This window comes from Papio anubis, chromosome 5, assembly GCF_008728515.1.
Source record: "Papio anubis isolate 15944 chromosome 5, Panubis1.0, whole genome shotgun sequence".
In the NCBI taxonomy this organism is placed as follows: Eukaryota; Metazoa; Chordata; class Mammalia; order Primates; family Cercopithecidae; genus Papio; species Papio anubis.
The window spans coordinates 143,459,449-143,485,320 of NC_044980.1; the positions used below are offsets into that span (position 1 = coordinate 143,459,449).

General features: G+C 39.4%; 1 protein-coding gene across 4 annotated transcripts in view; it reads right to left on the bottom strand.

Annotated features, from left to right (window-relative positions):
* Positions 1-4,757: 4,757 nt before the first annotated feature.
* DCTN4 (dynactin subunit 4) overlaps positions 4,758-25,872 on the bottom strand; it is a 44,606-nt gene continuing 23,491 nt past the window's right edge. For 3 of the 4 annotated variants that reach the window (XM_003900378.4, XM_003900377.5, XM_003900379.5), the window contains 5 exons: positions 18,960-19,033; positions 15,701-15,755; positions 14,276-14,383; positions 11,574-11,671; positions 4,758-7,375 (listed from right to left, as the gene is read on the bottom strand). In XM_003900378.4, coding sequence (XP_003900427.1) covers positions 7,162-7,375; positions 11,574-11,671; positions 14,276-14,383; positions 15,701-15,755; positions 18,960-19,033 — 549 coding nt within the window. In that variant the 3' untranslated portion in view covers positions 4,758-7,161. The remainder of the gene's footprint in view (positions 7,376-11,573; positions 11,672-14,275; positions 14,384-15,700; positions 15,756-18,959; positions 19,034-25,872) is intronic. The other variant, XM_009209414.4, reaches the window with a different exon arrangement.

A 25,872-nucleotide genomic window follows, 5' to 3' on the forward strand; every position in this document is an offset into this window, starting at 1 on the left:
TGGCACAGGTTCCCTTGTGCTGCCGTGAGTATACCTAAAGCCATATAGTTCTGCAGCACAGCTTTCCTCATAAGCATGACTTCATTGCTTAGCAAAGAGGTACTCATGCAGCTACCATTTAGGGCCTTTGGGTGTAATTTGATAAAGCCTCTATATGCCATATAACATCTTAAATACCTATCTGTGGTACAAAGATTGAAGCTAAGTGATCATACCACTGGAATACCGAACGTGTCCAGTGAGATTGTAAATGAAAAGGGTTTGCTGGTTCTGGAAGGGTCTGAATTACTGGGCAACATATGGGGGAGGCATGTAGCTTTTCATCTTGTAGCTATCTTATTTAGGAACCAAAAGCAGGAGACAGGTTTGTGTGACCCAGTTCCCAGCTCAACTTCTCCCTTTGGCTTAATGAGTTTGGGGTCCCAAGATTTAATTTCCTTTCACAATATATATTGTCCATATATTCTTTCTCTTTTGTTTGAGATGGGGGTCTCACTTTGTCCCCCAGGCATGATCATAGCTGTTACCTAGAATTCCTGGGTTCAAGGGATCCTCCAGCCTTAGCCTCCCAAGTAGCTGGGACCATAGAAGCAGGCCACGGTGCCCAGCTAATTTGTAACTTTTTTGTAGAGACAGGGTCTCGCCATGTTGCCCAAGCTGGTCTCGGAACTCCTGGGCTCAAGTGATTCTCCAGCCTTGGCCTCCCAAAGTGCTGGGATTACAAGTGTGAGCCATGGCACCTGGCTCCATATTTTTCACTAGTTTTAACATTGTAGGGGCCAACAGAAAAGTTCCCCTTTCCCCTCTTAAGATTCACTGAAAATTAACTAGCAAAAGACAGATTAATAGGAGAAAAGGCATACAAATTTATTTGATCATAGTTTTACATGACACAGGAGCCTTCAGAATGAAGACCCAAATGGGAAATTGTCCATTTATATGCTTAGGTTCAACAAAGTATGGACAGTTATGTAGAAATAGGATTGGATAAAAAGGGTACTGATTTAGTGCTAATAGACTGAGTGGGGAAACCCAGTGAGGCCTGTCTGTCTAGATTCTTGGTCTCTCTCGGCAGCATTCCTTCCTTCTGGGTATGGACAGGACCCTCTTTGGAATGGGCGTCTTATGACCTATGATCGAAAACAAGGTAGCTCAGATAATTTCTTTAGAGCCAGTTTTTACACAGAAAAGCAAGGGGGAAGTTATTTTATTTTTATTTTTATTTTTGAGACAGAGTGTCACTGTGTCACCCAGGCTGGAGTACAATGGCGCCATCTCGGTTCACTGCAACCTCCGCCTCCCGGGTTCAAGTGATTCTCCTGCCTCAGCCTCCCGAGTAGCTGGGATTACAGGTGCGCGCCACCATGCCTGGCTAATTTTTGTATTTTTAGTAGAGACAGGGTTTCACCATGTTGGTCAGGCTGGTCTTGAACTCCTGACTTTGTGATCCACCTGCCTTTGCCTCCCAAAGTGCTGGGATTACAGGCGTGAGTCACCGCACCTAGCCTAGAGTAGTATTTTTACATTTTATGGCTGGCTTTGGGGAAAAGGGGTTCTCTCTATGACCCACCTTGAGGAAAAGGGATTCAGTGTCTGTGGCTAGGCTTGGGGAAGAATGAAGGGCCAGAGACAGGAAGGCAGAAGGTCAGAGAAACTTTTGCTTCTGAGGCTGCTTCAGAGCCTTAACTTGGGGTATCATTTTCTGAGCCCCAACATGTTAAAGTCTCTGTCCATTAGTTCAAACATCTGGGTCATTTCCACATACAGTCCTATAGATTGCTTTGTGAGGAATGTGTTGTTTATTTTTGCTTTTTTGTGTGTCTTGATTCTTTATTGAATGCCAGTCATTGCTTACATATTTTCTTTTTTTTTTTTTTTTTTTTGAGACAAGGTCTCACTCTCTCGCCCAGGCTGGAGTTAGTGGTGCAGTCTCAACTCACTGCAACCTCTGCCTCCTGGGTTCAAGCGATTCTCATGCTTCAGCCTCATGAGTAGCTGGGACTACAGGCCTGCACCACTACACCTGGCTAATTTTTGTACTTTTAGTAGAGATGGGGTTTCACCATGTCGGCCAGGCTGGTCTTGAACTCTTGGCATCAAGTGATCTCCCTGCCTCGGCCTCCCAACATGCTGGGATTACAGGCGTGAGGCACCGTACCTGGCCGAGTCATTGCTTATATAACAGAAGAGAATGAGGTAAATCATATTAATGCTCGGTAATGGGCAAGTGTGTTCTCTTAGACCATCTGCATGGGGTTTGGTCAATCTGGTCAGGAATCGAGCTGGGCTTGGGTTTTTTTGAGACGGAGTTTTGCTTTTGTTGCCCACATTGGAGTGCACTGGTGCGATCTTGGCTCACCGCAACCTCCACCTCCCGGGTTCAAGTGATTCTCCTGCCTCAGCCTTGTGAGTAGCTGGGATTACAGGCATGTGCCACCACACCCGACTAATTTTGTAGTTTTAGTGGAGATGGGGTTTCTCCATGTTGGTCAGGCTGGTCTCAAACTCCTGGCCTCAGGTGATCCGCCTGCCTCAGCCTCCCAAAGTGTTGTGATTACAGGCATGAGCCACCGCACTTGGCTTGGGCTTGGGTTTTATTGCTATGGTTGCTTTCAGTGTACCACAGATTTCACCTACTCTAGCATTATTCTGTATTGTAGGTTGGGGCTGAAGAACTCAAGTGTTCATGCTTCATCCTCAGCTTACAGCTGTCCTGCCTACCTGCACAGTGGTGGCTAACTTTCTAGGCCTTTGCCCATCCCCTAGAAATGGATGCTTGTTACTAGACACTTGGTAGGCTGGTAGTTGGGGAGAAGTAAAGGGGTTCTCTGTTGCTCTAATTCAATTCAGCCTCAGTCTTCAGCAGGCCCTATGTGTTGGCCTTGGGAATACACCTTTTCTCAGCATTCTTGCCCCCCAAAACTGGGCAAGATCATTAAATGAGTGTAAAGAGGAAAGAAGCGTGAGAAATGAGATTTGGTATACTGTAAGGTTGGGAAGATGGGAAAGAACTAGCAAAGAATACGGAAGAAAACTTTCTAGCAGGGTAGACAGAAAACTGTTACTGAACGAAACTGGGGTCTGCTCACCCAGTGCCGCAAAGTCACTGACATCAGGCTAGTAGCAAGAGAAAAGTGAGGCATTTTATTTCAGGGCACCATGCAAGGAGAATTGCACAGACCATGCTTAAGACCCGAACTCTCAGATGGCTTAAAGGTATGGGCTTTTAAAGGCAGGGAAAGAGAGAGGTTACAGGCAAAGTCATAAATCAATACATAGAGACTATACATTGGTTTGATCTAAAACGGTGGGACATCTCAAAGCTGGGATGGGGGGTGGGCTCAAAGGTCTTAGGTGGATTCAAAGACTTTTTGATTTATGATTGGTTGAGGCAGTGAAGCTGTCTAAACTTGGGATCCACAGAAAAGAATGTTAGCTCTGGCAGGTGGGCATGACTTCCTCCAGGCCCCTCAGGAAGCAACTCAGAACAATGAACAGTGGTCAGAGTTCAGTTGTTTCCCCTTATCTGAGGTTTAAATCTGTTTGGTGAGAGTGCAGGTTTCTGAAAAGTTGGGGACATATCTGATGTTACCCTTAGTTTCTATAGGGAACAAAACATCTCTGACTTCCTTGGCTATTGTTTTCAGCTACTATTACTTTCTTACTTATCAAGTTGCTCATTAACTTATCTGGGCTAGCTAAGTGCCTAGAATCCCCTTGAAGGAACTCAAGATTTTCTTTTATTTCCATGCGTGGAGGGGCCCACAAGCCTCCTAAGAGGGGGTCTCTGCTCTGCCTTAAAACCAGGAGTGTTGTGTTCTGGAAACCAAGTAAAGCCTTTCAAGAAGGGAGAGAGAAACTGTCAGATCTACTGAAAAATTGCATAGTTAAGGACTGAGAACTGACCCCGTATTTAAGTGTGGCGATTGCTGGTGACCTTGACAAGAGCAGTTTTGACCAAGTGGTGGCGGTGACAGTCTAACTGGAATGGGTTCAGGTGAGAATGACAGAACTGGAAGGTCGAATTAGGGTGTTTTTGTTTTTTTTAAAAAAACTTTTACTTAAACAGAGACAAGGTCTCAATCTTGTCTCAAACTCCTGGCCTCAAATGATCCTCTCGCTTCGGCCTCCTAAAGCGCTGGGATTACAGGTGTGAGCGATCGTGCCCAGCCAGAGTTAGAGTTTTGCTGTAAAGGGAGTAGGGAAATGGAGTGGCAGCTGAAGAGGAGAGTGAGGCCAATTTCTTTCTTAAGATGAGAGAAATCACATGCTAATGGAAAAGGGAAGGGGAGAGCTGCCGATGCTGTCTGTGAATAGGTAAGAGGATGAGCTTGAGTGTTAAGAGGTGGGGATGGGTTCAGACAGGAAGAGTATGAATAACTCATCTAAGTAAGAGGAGGGAAGGAAGAGTTATGAAGGTACAGATGAAGGCGGATGAGTGGCCACTGGTGGAGGCAGACCACTGTGTATATTGCAAAGGATATCTTTAGAAGCAATGACCCAAGATGAAAACTGGTAGAGGTCTAAGCACATTTATATAATGGTTCTGCGAATATGTATATAAGAAGCTCAAAGCAACATCTACTTATATATTATGGTGAACTAACCTGCTAAGAGACTTTAGATTACTTCATTTAAAGGAGTGGAAGGAAACATGCCCCACCAACTCTCTTAGCCAACTCTCTTAACTCCACGCCTGTCTTTTGGTTCTGAGCCATGCTACATAGTATATACATGAGAGCAAACAAAAGACACGCTCAAGCTTTGTCTGCTTTATTTCACTACATTAAGTTAAGCAATAAGGCAAAACAGTAACCTGTCATTCATAAAGATCAAGGAGTACCTCTCTGTCCCAAAAGGGACCAAAAAGGATGTTTCTTCACAAATACGCACGACACCTAGCTCATTATGCTGATAAGCATTTCAAACAAAAGAAAAGGTCAGTAGGTGAATCAAATAACAAATCCAAATTAACAGCCTAAGTTTCCCAAAGTGTAGTTTCAAGTGCTAATGGGATCTAACTTTCCTGTGATGGTGCATACTGACTAGCATTAAAATGTTTGCACCTCATCTAATATAAAAAAGGCAACAAATACAATTCCTAATTCACCAGCTGCAGGTGTTGAACCATTTCTACGGACACACAGAATACTAGCTTGCACTAAAACCTATCTTGAGGAAACATTAAACCAGTGGCTCTACTATTCTGCAAGTTAGTTTGGCTTCTGAAGAAACAAGTTTACGATCGAAGTGTTTTGTGTTTCTGTATATGCGAATGATGCCACCCATACTTCAACATTATTATTTTTGGGAACAAATGCCAGCTGCCTGCCATAAACGCATGATGTGTGTGTAGTCTATGCAAATGTGTAAACATATGAAGTATTCTCTACTCTGATGCCCATTTCCTCCACTGGCAAATACGGAGCAGTGATTTCACAGTAGTCTCTAGCAGGTAGTGAAATAAAAATTTGAGACTCCGTGGGGTCACAAAAAAAATGAAACTCTTTCTATAGTTTGCAAATTTGTAATTACCCATCCCCCTGCTCCAACTCCTAAGAGGCTAAACCTTATTATTACCATCATGTTAGAGATGAGTATTTTCTTTCTCACACTGCATCACATATATTATTACTCTGTGGGACTGTTTCATAAAATTGGCTTGATCTTTGTACAACTAGTACAATTTAGTGTCTTTTAGAGTACAATTTAGTGTCTTTTAAAAGCTTCCTAAATATTTAAAACATTTTCAAGGGAAGCTTACAAGGACTATGTCCCATCTGTATTCTACATTGTAATGTAACTTTAATTTTTTAAGACTTGAAACAAGACCAAGGTAAACAAAAAATCTGTATTTTCCTCAAGTCTCTTGGCCACTTACTAACAATACTTTTACAGAAAACACGGTGCAGCTGGTGGTCTACTTTGTCAAGTTTCATTTTAGAAAACATCATAGAAATTAAGGTTAGCAACCCAACTCCAGGATACCAAGTGAAAACAGCATGTCTGCTGTTAGGCCGGAATTGTGGGCTACTTGCTGAACTATTTTATGGTTTACAATCAAAATGGTCTTATCTGACTCACCATATGACAAAAGTCTTAAACTTAGTAAGGGGGAAAGTTCTTAATATCCAGTTTTGGATTCAAGAGATTATACTAGTTAATTTCCCCCTCAACTCACTGGAAAGAATGCTAGTTGAGAATATGCTAAAAATCTAACCTTTAAAATGTTTTCTGCATTCCAGAAATGAACCTGTCCACTCAGGTTTTCTTTGGGTTCTTTTCCAGGTCCCAAACAGAACAACTTAACTGAGTTACAGAGGCAGAACAGGGAAGGGGTGGGAAGTAAGACAAATAGAGATTGCCCCCCTGTGGCAGCATTAATCCCTGGGTATTGTGGCAATATTGAAAACGAATGGAATTTGCTACCCCCTTGACATGACATGTAATTGCTTGCTTCTCAAATTCTTCTTAAAAGATCCATATTTTATTGGGAAAAAAAAATTAAGAACAACTAATAAGTGTCCCATATTCACTTAGAAAAAGGGGGCAAAGGATAGTGCCTTAACAACTTCATAGGTTTTTCCAATCATCACAATACTAAAGATAATGTGACAATTCAATTTTTTGGTTATATGGAAATCTATAGCAAAATGGCAGCCACTATGGCAAGTGAAGGGATATGTTTTAGACTGTTAGATGATATTTAATGGAATGCAGAAAGCAGTTGGTACACTGTGACCAATGTTGCATCATTAACAGCAGGTCCACCTTTGGGTTATTGTTTCATCTGTGACATTGTGATCCTTAGTGAGATCAGATCAAGAGACAGTACAGTCAGTTTCTCAGGTGGTAAATACAATGCCACTCCAAGGAACCCCCATCCCCTTTCCTAGATGGAATTATGCTGCTGTTATTCAATGTGCAGGGCTCAGTGAGGGAGACACAGACCTACTGGTGTCAACAGAGGTGAGAGCAAGAGCAATAGCAGCTACCCTGTGTTCCCAATGTCTTGCCTATGCTCCCACTTTCTTAGCAATAGAATTCCGTAGTGCATGGGTACATCGTTATAAACAAGGCCTAATGAAGCAGCAGCTTCCGCATTTTAACGCAGGTTTATGGTGATACTGTCCTTTGGGATCTGCCCTCCAATGGAACCTTTTAAGGAAGAAGCGGGCCCAAGCTAAGTTCCACATGCTGGGTGAGCCAGATGACTTCTGTTCCCTGGTCACTTTCTTCAATGGGGCGAATGGGGGCTGCCAGGTTTTTAAAATCGTGCTTCATCTTGAAGCATACGGTCACTTCACCCTCCTCACGCTGTGGTGTAACTTTGATGAAAATACCCACTTTGTTGGCCTTTCTGAAGGCTATAATGCTATGGAAAGAAAAAAAAGCAAGTATTAGGCAGATAAAAAATCAGCCAAACCACTAAGACTTACAGTAGAAGTCTTTCACCTTATTCTTTCCTTCAGCACACACAGAAGACCTATAAACACTTTGTTCTTAACCTACCAAGTTTTTTTTTTTTTTTTTTTGAGACACAGTCTCGCTCTGTCACCCAGGCTGGAGTGCAATGGCTCCATCTTGGGTCACTGCAACCTGTTTCACGGGCTCAAGTAATTCTCCCATCTCAGCCTCCCGAGTAGCTGGGACTACAGGCATGCACCACCACACCTGGCTAGCTTTATATATTAATATGTATTTTTGGTGGAGATGGGGTTTTGTTATGTTGCCCAGGCTGGTCTCGAACACCAGGGCTCAAGTGATCTGTTTGCCTTGGCTTCCCAAAGTGCTGGGATCACAGGCATGAGCCAACACATCGGCCATATATTTTTCTATGAGCTTATACTTTTCTGCTTTTCTAACCAATGCAGATGGTACACACTATTCCATAACTGCTTGTTTTACTCTGTTTATCAAAAACATCTTTTGATGCTGGTATATACAGATCGTCTACATTCTATGTAATGGTTGCATACTATTCAATTATGTGTTTACCATAACTGGCACATACTGAGGTTGCTGCCAATTGTTCTCTATTATAAACAATGGTGCTGCAAACATCCCTTTACATTCACCTCTGTGCAAATGTGGTAATATTTCTAAAGAACATAGACTCATACCATGGAAAGTTATTTTTTTATTTTTTATTTTATATTTTATATTTTCAAGATGGAGTCTCGCTCTGTCAACCAGGCTGGAGTGCAGTGGCGTGATCTCAGCTCACCGCAACCTCCACCTCCTCGGTTCCAGTGATTCTCCTGCCTCGACCTCCTGAGTAGCTGGGACCACAGGCGCACACCACCGCGCCTGCCTAATTTTTGTAATTTCAGTAGAGATGGGGTTTCACCATATTGGTCAGGCTGGTCTCAAACTCCTGACCTCAGGTGATCCACCCGCCTCGGCCTCCCAAAATGCTGGTATATCACAGGCGTGAGCCACCGTGCCTGGCCTTATTTTTATATTTTAGAGACAAGGTTTTGTTCTGTCACCCAGGCTGGAGAGCAGTGGCACAATCATAGTTCATGGTAGCCTTGACCTCCTAAGCTCAAACGATCCTTCTGCCTCGGCCTCCCAAAGTGCTGTGATTATAGGCATGAGCCACCATGCCTGGCCATACTGTGGAAAGTTTTAGTAACTCAATGCTTTAAGGGAAATTTGGAACACCATAAATCAAGAGTGTTTTTGTAAATAACTTATGTAATTAGGAAATTTAGCATAAAAATGTCTCTTCATTGAGGTTTCCATTTCAATTTCCCCTCATTTGTGCATAAAGTTTGTGCTTTAATAACGTAGTTTCTGAAAGTAAAAGGGCAATGAAATAAACAGAATTTGTCTACTATCCAAATGATACTCAGTTACTCTAAGAAAGGTTACTGGGATTACATATTTACAGAATCTGAAAGTTCTATTAATTCTAATGTAAAATATAATTAATTTCAGTTTTTAATTACTCTATCATGTAATCAGGCGAAAATCTGATATCTCAGACAATCATTCCAGAAATATATCTTGGCTTAACAAATTTCTGTACCTAATTAATTTAAGGACCCACATAAAGCAAGGATTTCAGAGAACACATTTTGTATTGTACAACTCAGTATATTTTGTATTACAGTAACTAACCAAACCTTTGATTTGTATGAGTCACATAAAAAAAAATTCAAACAGTTTAAAGTGGTAAAAAGGAAAACGTCAGTCTTTCTTTTTATCCTTAATTTCCCAGGCAACCACTGATACCTGGGAAGCTTTTCCAAAACAAATTTGGATTTCTGGTCTCTAGCTAGACCTGCTAAAAAAATCCTCTGGGGTTGGGGTCTGGAATGCTATCGAACAGCAAAACAAAACAACACTTGACCTGGTGCTTTTTGGAGTTAACCCACGTTTGGTAATCACTAATCTCACCTTTGCCTTCACTTTCTTTTTCTTTTTCTTTTCTTTTTTTTTTTTTTGAGATGGAGTCTGGCTCTGCTGTTCAGGCTGGAGTGCAGTGGTGCGATCTCAGCTCACTGCAACCCCCGCCTCCAGGGTTCAAGCAATTCTCCCATCTCAGCCTCCCGGGTAGCTGGAATTACAGGTGCGTGCCACCACACCTGGCTAATTTTCGTTATTTTCAGTAGAGACAGGATTTCGCCATGTTGGCCAGGCTGGTCTCGAACTCCTAACCTCAAGTGATCTGCCCGCCTCAGCCTCCCAAAGTGCTGGGATTACAGGCGTGAGACACAGCACTTGGCTTCACTTTATTTTTCTAACCCACCTTATGTTATCTCTTCTAATATCTTGTTGAGAAAGCTTTTGATCATTCGGTCAAAAAACCACAAATGGGCCAGGCATGTTGGCTCATGCCTGTAATCCTGGCATTTTGGGAGACCAAGGCGGGTGGATCACTTCAGGTCAGGAGATTGAGACCAGCCTGGACAACATGGCAAAACTCCATCTCTACTAAAAATACAAAAATTGGCCAGGCATGGTGGCGCTCGCCTGTAATCCAAGCTCCTCAGTAGGCTGAGGCAGAAGAATTGCTTGAACTCGGGAGGTGGAGGTTGTAGTGAGCAGGAGATCACGCCATTGCATTTCAGCCTGGGGGACAGAGTGAGACTCCATCTCAAAAAACGAAACAAAGACCATAAATGTTCCCTGTGCCAGTTTATTAAGCTATTGTTTTTCAGTTCCAATCGCACCTCTCTCTGTTTTGCTGTGTGACACAGGATTCTGCTCAGACCGTATCTGCTGGGTTGGCTGGCTCTTTGTCAGGTTCTGTCAGTAGTGGGCTCTAAAGGGAGACTAGAAGTCTAGAGGAGGAAGGGTCTTTCTTGCTCTTCCTTTAGAGATTCCTGTTTGCTTGTGGTCCCTGTTCCCTGTGGCCATCACTCCAAAAAGGCCTTTTTTTTTTTTTTTGAGACAGGGTATCACTCTGTTGCCCAGGCTGGAGTGCAGTGGCACAATCACGGCTCACTACAACCTCTGCCTCCCGGGCTCAGCTGATTCTCCCGCCCTGGTATCCTGAGTAGCTGGGACTACAAGCATGCGCTGCTACACCTGGCTATTTTTAAAATTTTTCTGTAGAGACGGGGTCTTACTATATTCCTAGGCTGGTTTCAAACTCCTGGGCTAAAGCAATCCTTTTGCCTCAGCCTCCCAAAGTGTTGAGATTATAGGGGTGAGCCACCATGCCCAGCCCAGTAATGCTTCTTTACCCAGGAGGAAGTGGCAGTAAGCAGCTGAAGTTTTCCAGTTTTCGTATAATCACGCCACCCCTCCTTTGCCATCATGAGATGCCAGGACCAGGCAAGCAGTGTTCCCCTTCAGCTCACTGGAGGCCCGAGTTTCAGCTACATGGAGCTCCTTCTTTAAGTTCTAAATTTTAATAATTCTAACTATTTCCCTTTGTTCCCTCCACCCAAGGGGTGGTAGCTGGCTCATAAAATAGCTATCTTTGAAATTTTATGCCCATGAAGTAGCATCAAATTGCTACTTTAGTGTTCTTTTTCACTTTTTAAGTTACACAAGTGAATAATTCTTTATATTAAATTCTCTGTTCAAATCACTGAAATCAGTCAGACTATAGACTGAATTCTCTGATGGTCACAGTTCCCAGTTAGCGGAAGGTTTGGTTCTTTTCAGTTATTAGGTATGAGAGAGTAAAATCTATTAATTACTCCAAGGGGGTGGGGGTGTGGAACAAACCCAATGATAAATCTATAGGGACAGAATATTGTATCCTGTCCACAACCATTAAAATCATATACTTAAAATTTTTTTAAAATTAACATGGGAAAATATATTCAAGTGAAAAAGGCTAAAAAACTGTATCTATAGAATGATCCCAATGAGGGGAGAAATATTTGGAAGGACAAATGCCAAAATGTTAATGCTGTTTATCTCTGGTGGTGGGATAATTTTATTTTCTTCTTCATGGTCTTATATATATTTCCCCAATTTTCTACAATAATTATTTTTAGAAACAGGAAGAAAAAAGTAATTTAAAAACATCCAGACAAGAAAATTGGATATATAAGTGGGCATTCTGTATCAGCCAATTGTGGTATGGGGATCACAAAAAGATCACTCACTCGGGATCGTCCTGAAAGTCTTGAGGTTCTGCCAACTCGTCGTACTCTGCTGCTGCATCCTTGCCAGCTAAAATGAGCTCTTTGGGAGGCACCACCACCTGGAGAGCAACACAGAGAGGCCTGCCTGAGAAGGGACCAGTGTGACAGAATATAGCAAAGTATGACACTGATTTAGACAAATGGAAACATACAGCAAGTTTCAGGAAACATATATACTACTTATATGGAGTTTATAAGAACAAAGGTTTTAAGAGAAAGTAAGTACTTACTTACTTCATGGGGTCTGCAGTGAGGAACTGGGGAGAACATGGGGGCTTCAATTGTGTCTTTAATGTTTTATTTAATTATTTTTTAGAGACAGAGTCTTGCACTGTCGCTCCGGCTAGAGTGCAATGGCGTAATCTCGGCACACTGCAACCTCTGCTTCCTGGGTTCAAGCGATTCTCCTGCCTCAGCCTCCCAAGTAGCTGGGATTACAGGTGCCCATCACCACGCCTGGCTGATTTTTTGCATTCTTAGTAGAGATGGGGTTTCACCACATTGTCCAGGCTGGTTTTGAATTCCTGACCTCGTGATCCACCTGTCTTGGCCTCCCAAAGTGCTGGGATTACAGGCATGAGCCACTGCACCTGACCCTAATGTTTTATTTCTTAAGAGGATGGGGAGAAATGGGTATTTGCCGTATTCTTTTTTTTTTTTTTGATACATCTGAAACAGTCCATCATTAAGAACAACACAAAGGAGAAACACTGGCTCCAACACAATGTTTTCTGACATGGTGCCAGCTGATTCCTGGTACCTGATACATAAACTCACATGAGATACTGGGTGTTTATGGTCATGGAAAACAATTAGCATTCTTCAGACTTATGTTGTAATTAGGCCTCAACTTTGCTCTATCAGAGGTTAACAGTTAACAATGTCGATCAAATTTCTAATGATAGATACAAATGTGGGAAGGGAGGTATAAAGAGAGATAAAGACAAGCTGTGCTTATGAATCAGGTACTTATTTCTGCCTCTGTCTTAACTGGAGCTGCTTATTAGTGTTAATTAAAAAAAAGCAGCGGCCAGGTGAGGTGGCTCAGGCATGTAATCGCAGCACCTTTGGAGGCTAAGGAAGGTGGATCACGAGGTCAGGCGATTGAGACCATCCTGGCCAACATGGTGAAACCCTGTCTCTACTAAAATACAAAAAATCAGCCAGGCATGGTGGCAGGCACCTGTAATCCCAGCTACTTGGGAGGCTGAGGTAGGAGAATTGCTTGAACCTGGGAGACGGAGATTGCAGTCAGCCGAGACCACGCCACTGCACTCCAGCTTGGGCGACAGAGCAAGACTCCGTCTCAAAAAAAAAAAAAAGTCTTTGGAGGTGATGCTTGTAAGTGAAATCATTAAAAAGCAGGAAAAAAAAAAAAAAAGAAAAAGAGGACAGAAATTCTCTAATAATATTTGAATAACAACTAAAGATATAGGCATCCTTTTAAACCATTTTTATTATAAATATCAAGCTGAATTATGAATCAGTAATCGACGATCTAGAGAGAAAGGCTCTTGTTCTAAAATTTCAAGTACTAGAAGTAGCAAAATATAAAGAGGCCATATTACATCCATTCAACTCAGACTGAGAGTCAAAATCACCCACTTCAGTATTTAGTTAGTGTTTTTTTTTTGTTGTTGTTGTTGTTTTCTGAGATGGAGTCTCGCTCAGCTGCCCAGGCTGGAGTGGAGTGACACGATCTCGGCTCACTGCAACCACTGTCTCCTGGGTTCAAGCAATTCTCCCGTCTCAGCCTCCCCAGTAGCTGGGCTTGCAGGCACCTGCCATCACGCCCAGCTAATTTTTGTATTTTGGTAGAGATGGATTTCACCATGTTGGCCAGGCTGGTCTTGAACTCCTAACCTAAGGTGCTCCACTCACCTCGGCCTCCCAAAGTGCTAGGATTACAGGCATGAGCCACCATGCCAAGCCTAGTTAGTGCTATGTTATGTATACTCCTTGTAAGGTAGAGGAATCTAGAGGAGGCATACCAGCTTCTAAATGATTTTAAACATATCATTTCTAAAAGGAAATGATACTTCACAAGTGTTGAAGAATGAATGTATGAGACTGAGAGACTGAAGGCGCATGTATGTTAGAGGAGTCAGGATAGGAAGGAGGCATTCTAGGTAAAACGAATAGCATACACAATTCTCTAGCATCAAAGTTTATAACCCATTGCATCTGTCTGGATCACAACCACTAATATGTATGATTCAGGGAATGCTAAATTTGAGGATCTGAAGGAAGATCACACTGGATGAACAGAGAGAAGTAGTCATTAAGGAGCTCTTATGCTATGCCAAAAATCTGGACTTCATCTCAGTCAAGAGCAATGCTAAATGACCAGCATGCGAAGAGTTAGATTTTAGAAGTATCAATACCCTGGTGGCAACAGAGAAGAAATGGGTTGAAATGGAGGTGGTGGTATAAAAATAGCAAGGTCAGTTAGGAAGTTATTGTCACAGTCCAGGTAAGAAACGATGAGGCCTTCAAATAGGGCAGTGTACTTCAGGATAAAGTAAAAAAATTCAGGAGGTGGAATCAAAAGAACGTGCTGACTAGATGTGGAAAGGAGAGTGTGTGGAGTCTTTTAAGCCAGGTCAAATGAGGACACTCCAGGGAAAGTGAGGGTCAGTCAGGCTGAGGCAAAATGCTCCTACCTTAGCAGTGCTGTTGATATCATCAGCGTCCCCCTCCTCACACTCCAACAGAGTCACATGGGTGAGGTTCTCAACTGGATTCGTAAGAGTCAGGAGGACCTGGCTCTCCTGGAGAATAGCAAACACATCTCTCAGACATTCACCACTTTCTTAGCTGCTATACCAAGTATTTTGCAAAATTACCATTCCCCCCCATTACTCCTGAGCAAAGACGCCCACTTATACCTCTACATCACTGTATTCTCTACGTGCTTACTGATCCCTGTTCTATTATCTACGTTACACCAAATACTCTCTGGAGTTGCTATTTCACTAAGGAAATGGGACAGATTCCACTGAAAGGGCCAGTTACTAGATCCAGAAATTCCGAGGAATGCTTATTATCTAAGTGATTGTTTAACTCTTGTCTCACCCACGCTGCCATTTAAGGACTGAAAAGGAGGCCCTCATAAATAAAACATGGGAGTCACAGGCCAGTCAGATGCATTAACAGAGCAAAAATGGCACACCAAGACTACAAAAACTTTTTAAAATTTTTACTTATTTTTGAGACAAGGTCTCACTCTGTTGCCCCGGCTGGAGTGCAGTGATGTGATCATGGCTCACTGCAGCCTCGACCTCCTGGGCTCAGGTGATCCTTCCATCTCAGCCTCCTGAGTAGCTGGGACCACAGGTGTGTGCCACCACACCTGGCAAATTTTTTGTATTTTTTGCAGAGATGAGGTTTCCCCATGTTGACCAGGCTGGTCTTGACCTCCTGGGCCCAAGCAATCTACTTATCTTGGCCTCCCAAAGTGCTGGGATTACAGGTATAAGCCACCATGCCCAACCTTATAAAAACTTTTTAAGACTTCTTGAACTGTGATAATTTGTCCTTGCTTGGTACTCTCTCTAGATAAGCAAAACCAATCTTTCAAATGAAGGACCATATGATAAACATTTGTGTTTTCACGAGCAGCATGAAAGGAAAGAGTTAAAGAGGTTGCTGCAGAATATTCTACAATTCACTGGGCATGTGTCTGGAAAAGGGGAGTAGATGAGGACTCCAAGGAAGAGAAGGGCTGTGGTATGGAAATCTGGAAATCTAACTGATTCCTAGTACCCGAAACAACATACAGGAGATCGAGGAGAATCTCTAGGCTGGAGAAGAACAAAAGATGCCTGTGGGATCCATCATTCTCCCCACCCAGAATTTCACCTTGACATAATGTGCACTCTGCTCCTTCTCCCTACTTTTCATCAAAGATGTTGTTGTCAAGGATCTCAGTGTCAATAAATTTAAAGTCTTTATTATCCCAAACTCTCTTCTTTTCTATCCCTTGCTCTCTGGATCCTGTGCCAAATACACACACAGCCACCCACATACACATACACACACATCATTGATCAATCCTTTTTCTTCCTGTTAATGAGCAAGGTACTAACCTTCATGTAGCGAAGGTTGGGAATTGACATGATTCTCACTTCTGGAATATAATTGCTATGCATAAATAAAAAAATGCATTAATGTTCACTGGAGTCTCTTAAAATTATTATTTTTTAAAGCTGTGCAGTACATAAAGGATTTCATGTTAATCAGAACATATCAGAGAAAAATAATTTTAATGAACCATATCATCACAGTAAGAACTTAAGAAAAGACGTAAGACCAAACTGGTATGACTTCTTTCTGAAATCTTATGTATATTTCTATTTTAAACTGCCCAGGCCCCAGATTAGCATGTATATATCAAGATACTGCTTTGTAATGACTAAGACAAGATATTTATCTCCTTGTGCCTTGGTTTTCCCAATTCTAAAATGAGGAAAATAATGGTATCTATCACTTGAGGTTATTGTGAAGAATACATGCAAAAATGCTTTGAAAAGTGCTAGGAACAAAGCTCACATAAATGTTAATTATTGTGCATACATTAACGTAATACAAAATCTATTGCAGAAACACTACAAGTGGGGGAAAAGGTACATCTTAGAATCAGATATTTAAACTTTAAACGAGCTATTTTTCATGGTGACCAGCAGGATTATCTGAGCAAATTAACAGGAATTTAAGAAACTTTTTCCTTCCTGAATCTCAAAAAAAAAACAAATACATACACACACAAAAGCAACAACAATAAAAAGAAATGTAAGGACCCCACTTCTAAGAATTTGAATTCAGTAGGTCTGAGGTTTGATACCAGAGCATCTGTGTGTGTGTGTGTGTGTGTGTGTGTGTGTGTGTGTGTATATATATATATATATTTTTTTTTTTTTTTGAGACAGGGTCTTGCTGTCACCCAGGCTGGAGTGTAATGGCACAATCATGATTCACTATAGCCTCGACCTCCCAGGCTCAAGTGATAGTCCCACCTCAGCCTCCCAAGTAGCTGGGAGTACATGTGTGTGCCACCACGCTCAGCTAATTTTTGATTTTTTGTACAAATGAGGACTCACTATGTTGCCAGGATGGGCTTGAACTCCTAAGACTCAAGCAATCCTACTGCCTTGGCCTCCCCAAGTGTTGAAATTACAGGCATGAGGCAAACACCTGGCCTCAGAGAATCTGTAGTAAGAGAGCCAGGCAATTCTAAAATGATGTCAGAAAAAAACCACTTTTTCTCAAAGCAAGCTTAAGAAACTGATACTAAGCACAGGCTGCCATTCAGGGTTTCTGTAATGAGTGTAATTCTTAAGTAAGAAAGCAGTTCATCCCAGACTTCACATGTGCCATTTCTGTAGGTTTCTCTATTCCTAACCAATCATGTATTAAATAAGAATAGTTAGGAAAGTGAACATGTTTTATGTTGAGTTACAAGGCATTTGCAAACATAATTACTCATTTGATTCTTTTTAAGAACCCCAAGAAGGCGGCATTATTCCTATTTCAGAGAGGAAGGAAACAAGTTTAGACAAAAACAGTAAGTGACAGACCCTCCACCTGGCCCTCCTAGCTCCTCTTAACTCACCAGACATGCACTTCCCAACATTTTTGTTTCCTAATACTTATTTTTAATTGCTGCATAATATTCTACAGTACAAGTTATCTCAATTTAACCAACTATTTCCCTGTTAATGGTTAATCAGTTTGACACTGATTTAACTGTTGGTTAAACTGTTTGCAGTTTTTTGCCATTAAAATATTCTAATACTCATCTTTGGAAATGTATCTTTATATATTGGTGCTTTTGTTTCTACAGAATACATTCCTGAAATAGTACTGTTGGGTTAAAAGGTCTACGTAATTTGTTTTGATATTTCCAGACCACTCTCCAAAAAGACTAGCAATTCAAGATTCTACCAACAATGTGTGCAAATATGTGTTTACCCACATTCTCATAAGTACTAGATGCTAATTACTTTTTAAAACTTTTCCTATCCAGTCTTGGTTTCTTTCCATATACAGTGTATCTTCTGGCCATTTGAAATTCCTCTTCCATAAGCTACCTGTCCAAATCCCTTGTTCCACGTTCCTCTTTACTGCCTCCCTATTTTTATCTTTTCAATTTCTGGGAATTCTCTATGCCCGGGATATTAAACTTTAGTTTGTCACGACTGCCAAATATTCTTTCTTGCTTTACTATTTGTCTCAGGACTTTGTTGCTAATTTTGTCTTTTTAAAATTGTTTTCCTTAAGAGAGAGAGTCCTGCTCCATTGTCTAGGCTGCAGTGCTGTGGCACAATCATAGCTCACTGCAGCCTCGACTTCCTGGGCTCAAGGGGTCCTCTCACCTCAGCCTCCCAAGTAGCTAGGTCTACAGGTGCATGCCACTGCACCTGGCTCATTTTAAAATTTTTTTGTAGAGATGAGGTCTTACTACGTTGTCCAGGCTGGTCTTCAACTCATGGGCTCAAGTGATCCTCCTGACAGGCTTCCAAAGCGCTGGGATCACAAGTGTGAGCCACTGCACCTGGCTTTAATTTCATCTTTTATAACCACGATTTCTTTTTGCTAAGGTCAAAGGTGTTTCTTTTCTTTAATGGCTTCTGGGTTTCCTGTCTTGCAAAAGAAGGGCTCTCTTACTCCAAAGCTAGACAATACTTTCCTAATTTTTGAAAATATTTTTGTTTGCCACGTAATTTTAAAAATGTATGTATTAGAAAAGTATGATGAGACACGAAAAGTTTACATTTAATTAGATGAACACTGGGTAAGTTTTAAGTGGCAGTATTTGTCTCTAATTAGGACCATTCAGATAGCCTGATAGGTAGTTTTTATACACAAAATTCTCTCCTACTCATAAGTCCCAGAGAGTTAACACTAACTTAATCACTTTCATTCCAGCCAATGAAGTGTTATAACACAGGTAAGTAAAATGAACATTGTTACAGGAATACTCTTCAATCAGCTATACTTTATTATTTTTTAAGCTTTTGAAGGATTATTCCCAAACGCAGACACTTTGTAATTTGTAACAATGACTAGTAACTTTCCACCAAATAATTAACATACCTTGTTGCTCCAGATCATACTGGGCCACTGTGTCCCTGATCCCAATACCCCTGAATCTATTTATCTTAAACGTTTTTCGTGGCATGTAACTAAATTCAAAACCTAAACCGGAACAGAATGTCAAGATGATTTTGATGTAATTATTATTATTTTTTTGGAGGGCCAAGAGTAAACACACTTCACACTGGGGAAGAAGAATAAACCAAAATAACTCAAAACAGTAACTGAAAACACCAATCCCAAAATACTCACACAGCAACCAACTGGATTTTGAATTTGATTGATGTTGGGTTAAATTCCGGCTTGCTCAAATTATGTTCACATTTCTAGAAAGAAAACAAACAGTATGTATCAGAAGACAACAACACACTTTGTTGATCCATAGAGCTGCTAAATTCAGAAGGACAGCATTTACGAGAATTTTGTTCTGTTTTATTCTGATATAAGACCATACGTTTTTGAAATAGTGTATAGCAACCAAAGTTTATAAAAGATGTTTGCACTTCCTGATATGTGCAACCACACTATCCAATATTATTATACCTCTGTAGTACTTAAAAACTACTAAAATAACTAACACATACTGAGTACTTACTGTATGTGCAAAACAACGTGCTCACTGGTTTAACTGGATTTAAGTATCACATCAACTTTATGAGCTAGGTATAGGTATTATATTAAGGTTGCCATATTATAGATGATGAAAATGGTATACAGGAAGGGTAAGTAACCTGCGCAACTTCATAGAGCTAATAATAATGGACACTGTGATTTAAATCCAGGTAGTAAAATTCCAGATCCCATGCTTTAAAGTACAGTAACAATGATTATTTTTGAGATAGGGTATCACTCTGCCACCCAGGCTGGAGTGCAGTGGCACAATCAAAGCTCACAACAGCCTCCAACTCCTGGGCTCAAGTAATCTTCCTGCTTTGGTCTCCCAAAGTGCTGGGATTACAGGCATGAGCCACTGCACTGGGACAGTAATAATTATTTACTACTTTCTTAAATACGTACTACATACACCTGGTTAAATTTTTTTTAGCAGTACAAAAAAGGTGTCCAGTGTAAAGATTACCCATTATCTGTCTGTCCCCTTGTTCCTCTCCCCAGATAGCCTATGCACATAAAAGTACAAGCATACATCACGTTGCTTTTTTCACAATAACACAAAAGGGAACAGTTATTATTCTCTTTTTTCATTTACTCTATCTTGGAATTAATTCCATTTCAGTACATATAGAGGAGCCTCTGTGTCCCACTGTAACAATTTCTATAACTTACATAAGATAGAAAATGATGGACATTCAGGATGTTTCCATTATTTTGCTACTGTAAGTAATGCAGCAATGAGTGTTCTAGTACATTAATCTATTTCCTAAGTGTCTAAGTATCTGTAAGACAATTTCCTAAGAGTAGATCAAAGGGTGTATACATTTGCTATTTTAAAGGATACTGCAATATAACTAATACGATGATTATGAAATGATATTCCATTGCAGTTAATTTTTTGTTTTCTCATTGCAATTTTAATGTACATTTCCCTGATTAGTGTATAAATCTGAATATCCTTCATATTTATTGGCTATTGGGATTTCCTCTGCCATAAACTGAATGTGAGGATCTGCTGGTTTATTTCCTTGCTGATTTGCTGAAGTTCTTTACATATTCTAGATATCAATCTATTGTTAATAATATACCTTGCAAATGACTTTTCTCAGTCTGCAGCTTATCTTTTCATTTCTTTATGGGTTTTCTTTGGCATGAGGGTACAAGTTTTACTTTTAATGAAGTAAAATATATAACTTTACATTATAGTTTGTGCTTTTCTGTCTTATTTATGAAACATTCCCCTACCCAGAAGTCATGAAGGTATTCTCCTGTATTTTCTTCTAGAAGTTTGGCTCTTCAAATTTCCAACATTCCTGAAATTAACTTCTGTGTAGGGTGAGGTAGCAACCCAATTTTATTTTCTTCCATATAATCACTTGACCTAGCAAAATGTAATAGCCTATTCTTTCCCCAGTGATCTACAATGCCATATTTAGCATATAACAAATTTTCTCACATGCATGGGTCTATGTCTGCATATATATAGACACACTTTTGTTTATATGTACGTTTGTACTTTCCCTCCTTTTTTATACAAAAGTTGCATACCTACCATGCACTTTGCTTTTTGCATTTAAAAATGTATCCCATATTAACGCATTCTTTTAAATAAATTTATAGTACTCGTTGTGTGGATATACCATAATCTCTGCATATTTTGGTTTGTATTTGTGGAGGTGCAAAGTAGATTCCTAAAAGTGAAGTTGATGAGACAAAAGGTAACTTTACTTTTGGTAGATATTACTATATTAATGGTGCATTATATAACCATATTTATATAAATTTATATTAATTTATATATAACTATTTCTATTACTAATCTTTTTTAAGAAATCAACTTCTGATTCTGTTGCTCTTTTGTATTTTACATTGGTTTCTTAATTTATTGTATTTTATCTTAATTTATTGTATTTTATCTTAATTTATTGTATTTTATGTTGGTTTCTTAATTTATTAACACCTGCTCTCTGGACTTTGCTGTTTTTTTTCCTAACTTCTTGAAATGGATTCTGACGTCACTAATCTTTTAATATTTCTTCTTTTCTAATATATACTGCATAGCTAAGCATGGCCTTAGTTGTATCCTGTAAGTTTTGCTATAAAGAAATTACTGATTTTTAACTTAACTACATTGTGATCAAATAATATACTTTAATCATTTCATCTTCCAGCTGACAGCCTCAGCAAGAGAAAGCACAGGGACTCCAATGGCAGCAGCAGCATGTGCAAAGAAACTATCATGAAACTTGGTAGACAATATTGGGTGGTGCCCCAGGTCTCTCCAAGCTGACTATATATTTTGTTATTTAAAACAAACCTATATTTATTTATTTTTTTGACAAGTTTTGCTCTTGTTGCCCAGGCTGGAGTACAATGGCGTAATCTCGGCTCACTGCAACCTCCGCCTCCTGGGTTCAACCAATTCTCCTGTCTCAGTCTCCCGACAAATCTACATTTTAAGTAGAATTTTTAAAAAAATAAGCTGGTGTAAGGCTATATGACTTTTGATCAAAACAACAAGATGCAGGGCTTCTAAATATAAGGGATCATCTGAAATGAACGTTGTTTGAATATTCATTGTCTAATTTTGAGGGTTCCAGTATTTACGTGAAAATTTAACAATTTTTAAAGAAGTCCTTGGAAATTGGTACTGACAATGAATCTCCTTAAAATAGAATTTTAAAGCTTTTCAACACAGTGGAACTCTCCCTGGCTTTGTACCAACCCCACAATTGAGCGAAGCCACCTCCTCGAGACATGCACTGCTCTGCAGCTGGATACTCTTAACAGCTTGCATAAGTGAGTTCACTTAAAAAGAGATATTGTGTCGTTTAAAATACATTAATTTGTATAAAATAACTTGCTCTGCTATTAAAAACCATTATAATGTTTTTAATAATATCAGCTGGCACTTAAATATTTTTGGAGTGAAAATTATCACTAAAGTTATACATGACTCCCATAAAAATATGGTTTTATCATATTAAAGAGACCTGTATTGATTTGCCAAAATCCTGCAACTTAGCAAAGGTATTACCTTCCTTGGATTTGTACTTTGTGATTTAGTATGCTGTACCATGGGCTGGTTATGCTAATTGAAAAAATAAAGTCATTACCCAAGTTTCACAGTACTCTAAGCTTAAGCAGAAGAACAGCTGTTCACATCTTTTAACAGTGCACGTTTGTCTACCTTACAAATGCCCTGTGTACAAATCGTGGTTTTGTAATTGCTAAGGTATGATATGTCAGGTTATTTGAAAACAATTACTTTTTGAAGTAACTGTGACCACAAAACATCATTTTTACATGAAAAGTTGTCTATCATTTGAAATTATGCAAATGATGTCTTGATCTAAAGCACAAACCCCAAGTACTTATGTTTTTAATAATATGGTGCCACTGCAGGGGTTGGGGGTGGTGGGGAAGAGCAAGGATAATGGCGGGGAGGATTGGCCTAACTAACCACTAAGTGAATTGTACTGCAGCTTTAATTTATGAGAAATCCTTATCTAGGATATTTGAGGGCAGCTGCAAACTGAAAACAATCCAGTAAATGTACCTTGTTTATATTTTATACCAGGCAATTATTAACTGCTAAATAATAGCTTTGATATTTGCAACTGTTGCATACAGAGTACTTTTGCTAAAAGTTAATTAGCTCTTGCTTTTAATTTTACAGTGTTTAATGTGATAAACTTCCAGTCATGTTTCCTATAAAAGAGATCATTTAATATATGTATATAAACCACAGTAATAGTATAACATACTATTTAAAAATTTTTTTTTCTACTTAAAATATTTAAGGCTTCTTAGGACATTTCTAAAGCAGATTAAATCCAATAAAGTTCCTGATTTTTTTTTTGTAACTGGAGATAGTTTTTTCAACTGAAATAACATTTCAGCTAAATAAAGCATTGTTAAATATTGATATCTGATAAAAAATTGCCTTGTATAATTTCTGCAATTTATATTTGTTCCGAAAAAGGTATAATGCCCTAATGTTAAAAGATTTTAAATCCTTATCCTTTGATTTTTAAAACTCTGATCTAATGATAAAATTCTATAAATTTTCATTTTCCAGTGCAGTTAGGTAGCAAAATACCTGGTAATTCATAACTTTTACCTGTTAAAATATAAACACGCAACAAGCAAACATATTTAAGAGTACTAAATGGAAATAAAGTGTTCAAAAGAGAAACCCTTGTGTTATCGAGCATCTTAGTCTATGTATTATTATTAAAGTATAAATATGATTTAAAGAAATCTTTTCTTGTTAATAAAAACTTTCTTTTAACTGAAAAAAAAAATTCATCTTCTGAAAAATGTTCATACTTACTTTCTAATAACCCAGTATATAGTCAACCTTTATAAGTGTTCTGTATGTACTTGGAAAGAGTGCAAATACTCTGCAGATATTGCATACAGGGGTCTATATATGCTCATTTGGTCAAGTTTGCTAGTTAAATTCTCCAAATGTTCTAGATTCTTATTGATTTTCATCTATTTGTTCTCTAGGTTACTGAGAGATGTCAAAATTTCCCAAAACGATTTGTCCATTTATGTAATTTTCTCAAATGTTGCTTTATATATTTTGAGTCTGTTTTTCGGTGCGTATGACTTTAGATGGTTATATCTTCTTTGTAAATTGAATCTTTTTTTAAAACAAATTATCCCTCTTCTAAAAAAATTAGTGTTTGTCCAATATTCTTCCCACTTCTCTCTACTTTCAACCTTTCTGAGTTCTCCTGTTTGCACTTCTTGTAATAAACATATAGATGGGTCACTGCAATTTGCTTTATTATTTAGACTGACAATGTTTGTCTTTTAATGGAAGCATTTAGTTCACTGTATTTAATGTAAATACTGATACATCTGGATTTTAATCTACTATCTTACTACACACATTCTTTTTTTATTTTTATTTTATTTAACAGATAGGGTCTTGCTTTGTCACCCAGGCTGGAGTGCAGTGGTGTGATTACTGCTCACAGCAGCCTCAACCTCCTGGGCTCAAGCAATTCTCCTGCCTCAGCCTCCCGACTTGCTGGGACTACAGGTGTTCACCACACTGGCTTTTTTTGTTTGTTTGTTTTTTGGTAGAGGCGGGGTCTCACTATGTTGCATAGGCTGATCTCAAACTCCTGAGCTCAAGTGATCTTCCTGCCTTGGCCTCTCAAAGTGTTGTGATTACAGGCATGAGCCCAGGTCTTCTATTTGAACCACCAATTCGATGTTCCTTTGCCCGTTCTTTTTCTTTCTTTTCATAAAGGGTTTTCATTACAAAAATTTTCTAACATGTACAAAAATATAGAATGGTATTACAAATCTCTAGGTACCCATCACCCAACTTCAACAATTATCAACGTGGGAATATATATGCAGGACTTGAATCTATGCTCCCAGGTTAAACAAACAAAAAGAATCAGCAACTTGTTATCAAAAATTAGCAACAATGGCCAATCTTTTTTCATTTATACTCTTACCCACTCCTCATCCCTCATTATTTTGCAACAAATATCAGAGATCATGTCATTTCCTCCATAAATATTTCTGTATTCTCCAAAAGATAAAGACATTAAAAAACAAAAAACAAAACAACAAAAAATAGTACTATCATTATTCCTAAAAAGAAAAAATAATTTTTTTTTTTTTTTAAAGAGTCAGGGTCTTACTGTGTTGCCCAGGCTGGAGTGCAGTGGCTACTCACAGGCATGATCATCACACACTACAGTCTCAAACTCCTCAGGCTCAAGGGATTCTCCTGCCTCAGCTTCCAGAGTAGCTGGGACTACAAGTGCGTGTCACTGTGCCCTGCCCAATAGTTCTTTAATAGCATCAAAAATCCTACCAGTGTTTACATTTTCTCAAAGATTTCACAAATTTTTCTTTCCTTCTTTCCTCTTTCCCTTCTTCCCTCCTCCCCTGGGCCCTTTCTTTCTGTTTTGTTTGAATCTGAATCTACATAAAATCTACATGTTGTGTTTGGCTGGTAAACTTTTAAGTGTCTTCTAATCTAGAGAATGATTACATAACATTAGCCACCAGTGACATGTGGTTATTTAAATGAAATTAAAGACTGACTCAGTACCTCAGCTGCACTATCACATTTCATGTGCTCAATAGCCACACGTGCCTAGTGGCTATCAGGCGGGACTGTACAGACACACAATACTTTCATTACCAGAGAAAGTTCTGTCGGATAGTACTCATCTAAAAGGTTTCCTTTCCATCTTGTTTTTACAATTTATTTATTGAAGAAACTCTGTCATTTGTTCTGTAGATTACCAGAGCCTAGATTTTGCTGATTTTTCTTTTTTCTTGCTTTCTTTTAAATTGATTATTTTTTTATTGGTCCTCCCTGAGCCTGAACACTAGCCTAAAAGTTATACACTCTTTCACTATTCTTTTAGGGGTTAACCCTATGTACCTAACCTTCAGATATTTCATTTCTGCATCTGTAAAACAGGTTTAACAGTAGTACCTACCTCACAGAGTTGTAAGAGTTGTTTACATTGAAAGCATTTAAAATAGTGCCTGGGCAATTAGTATGTTC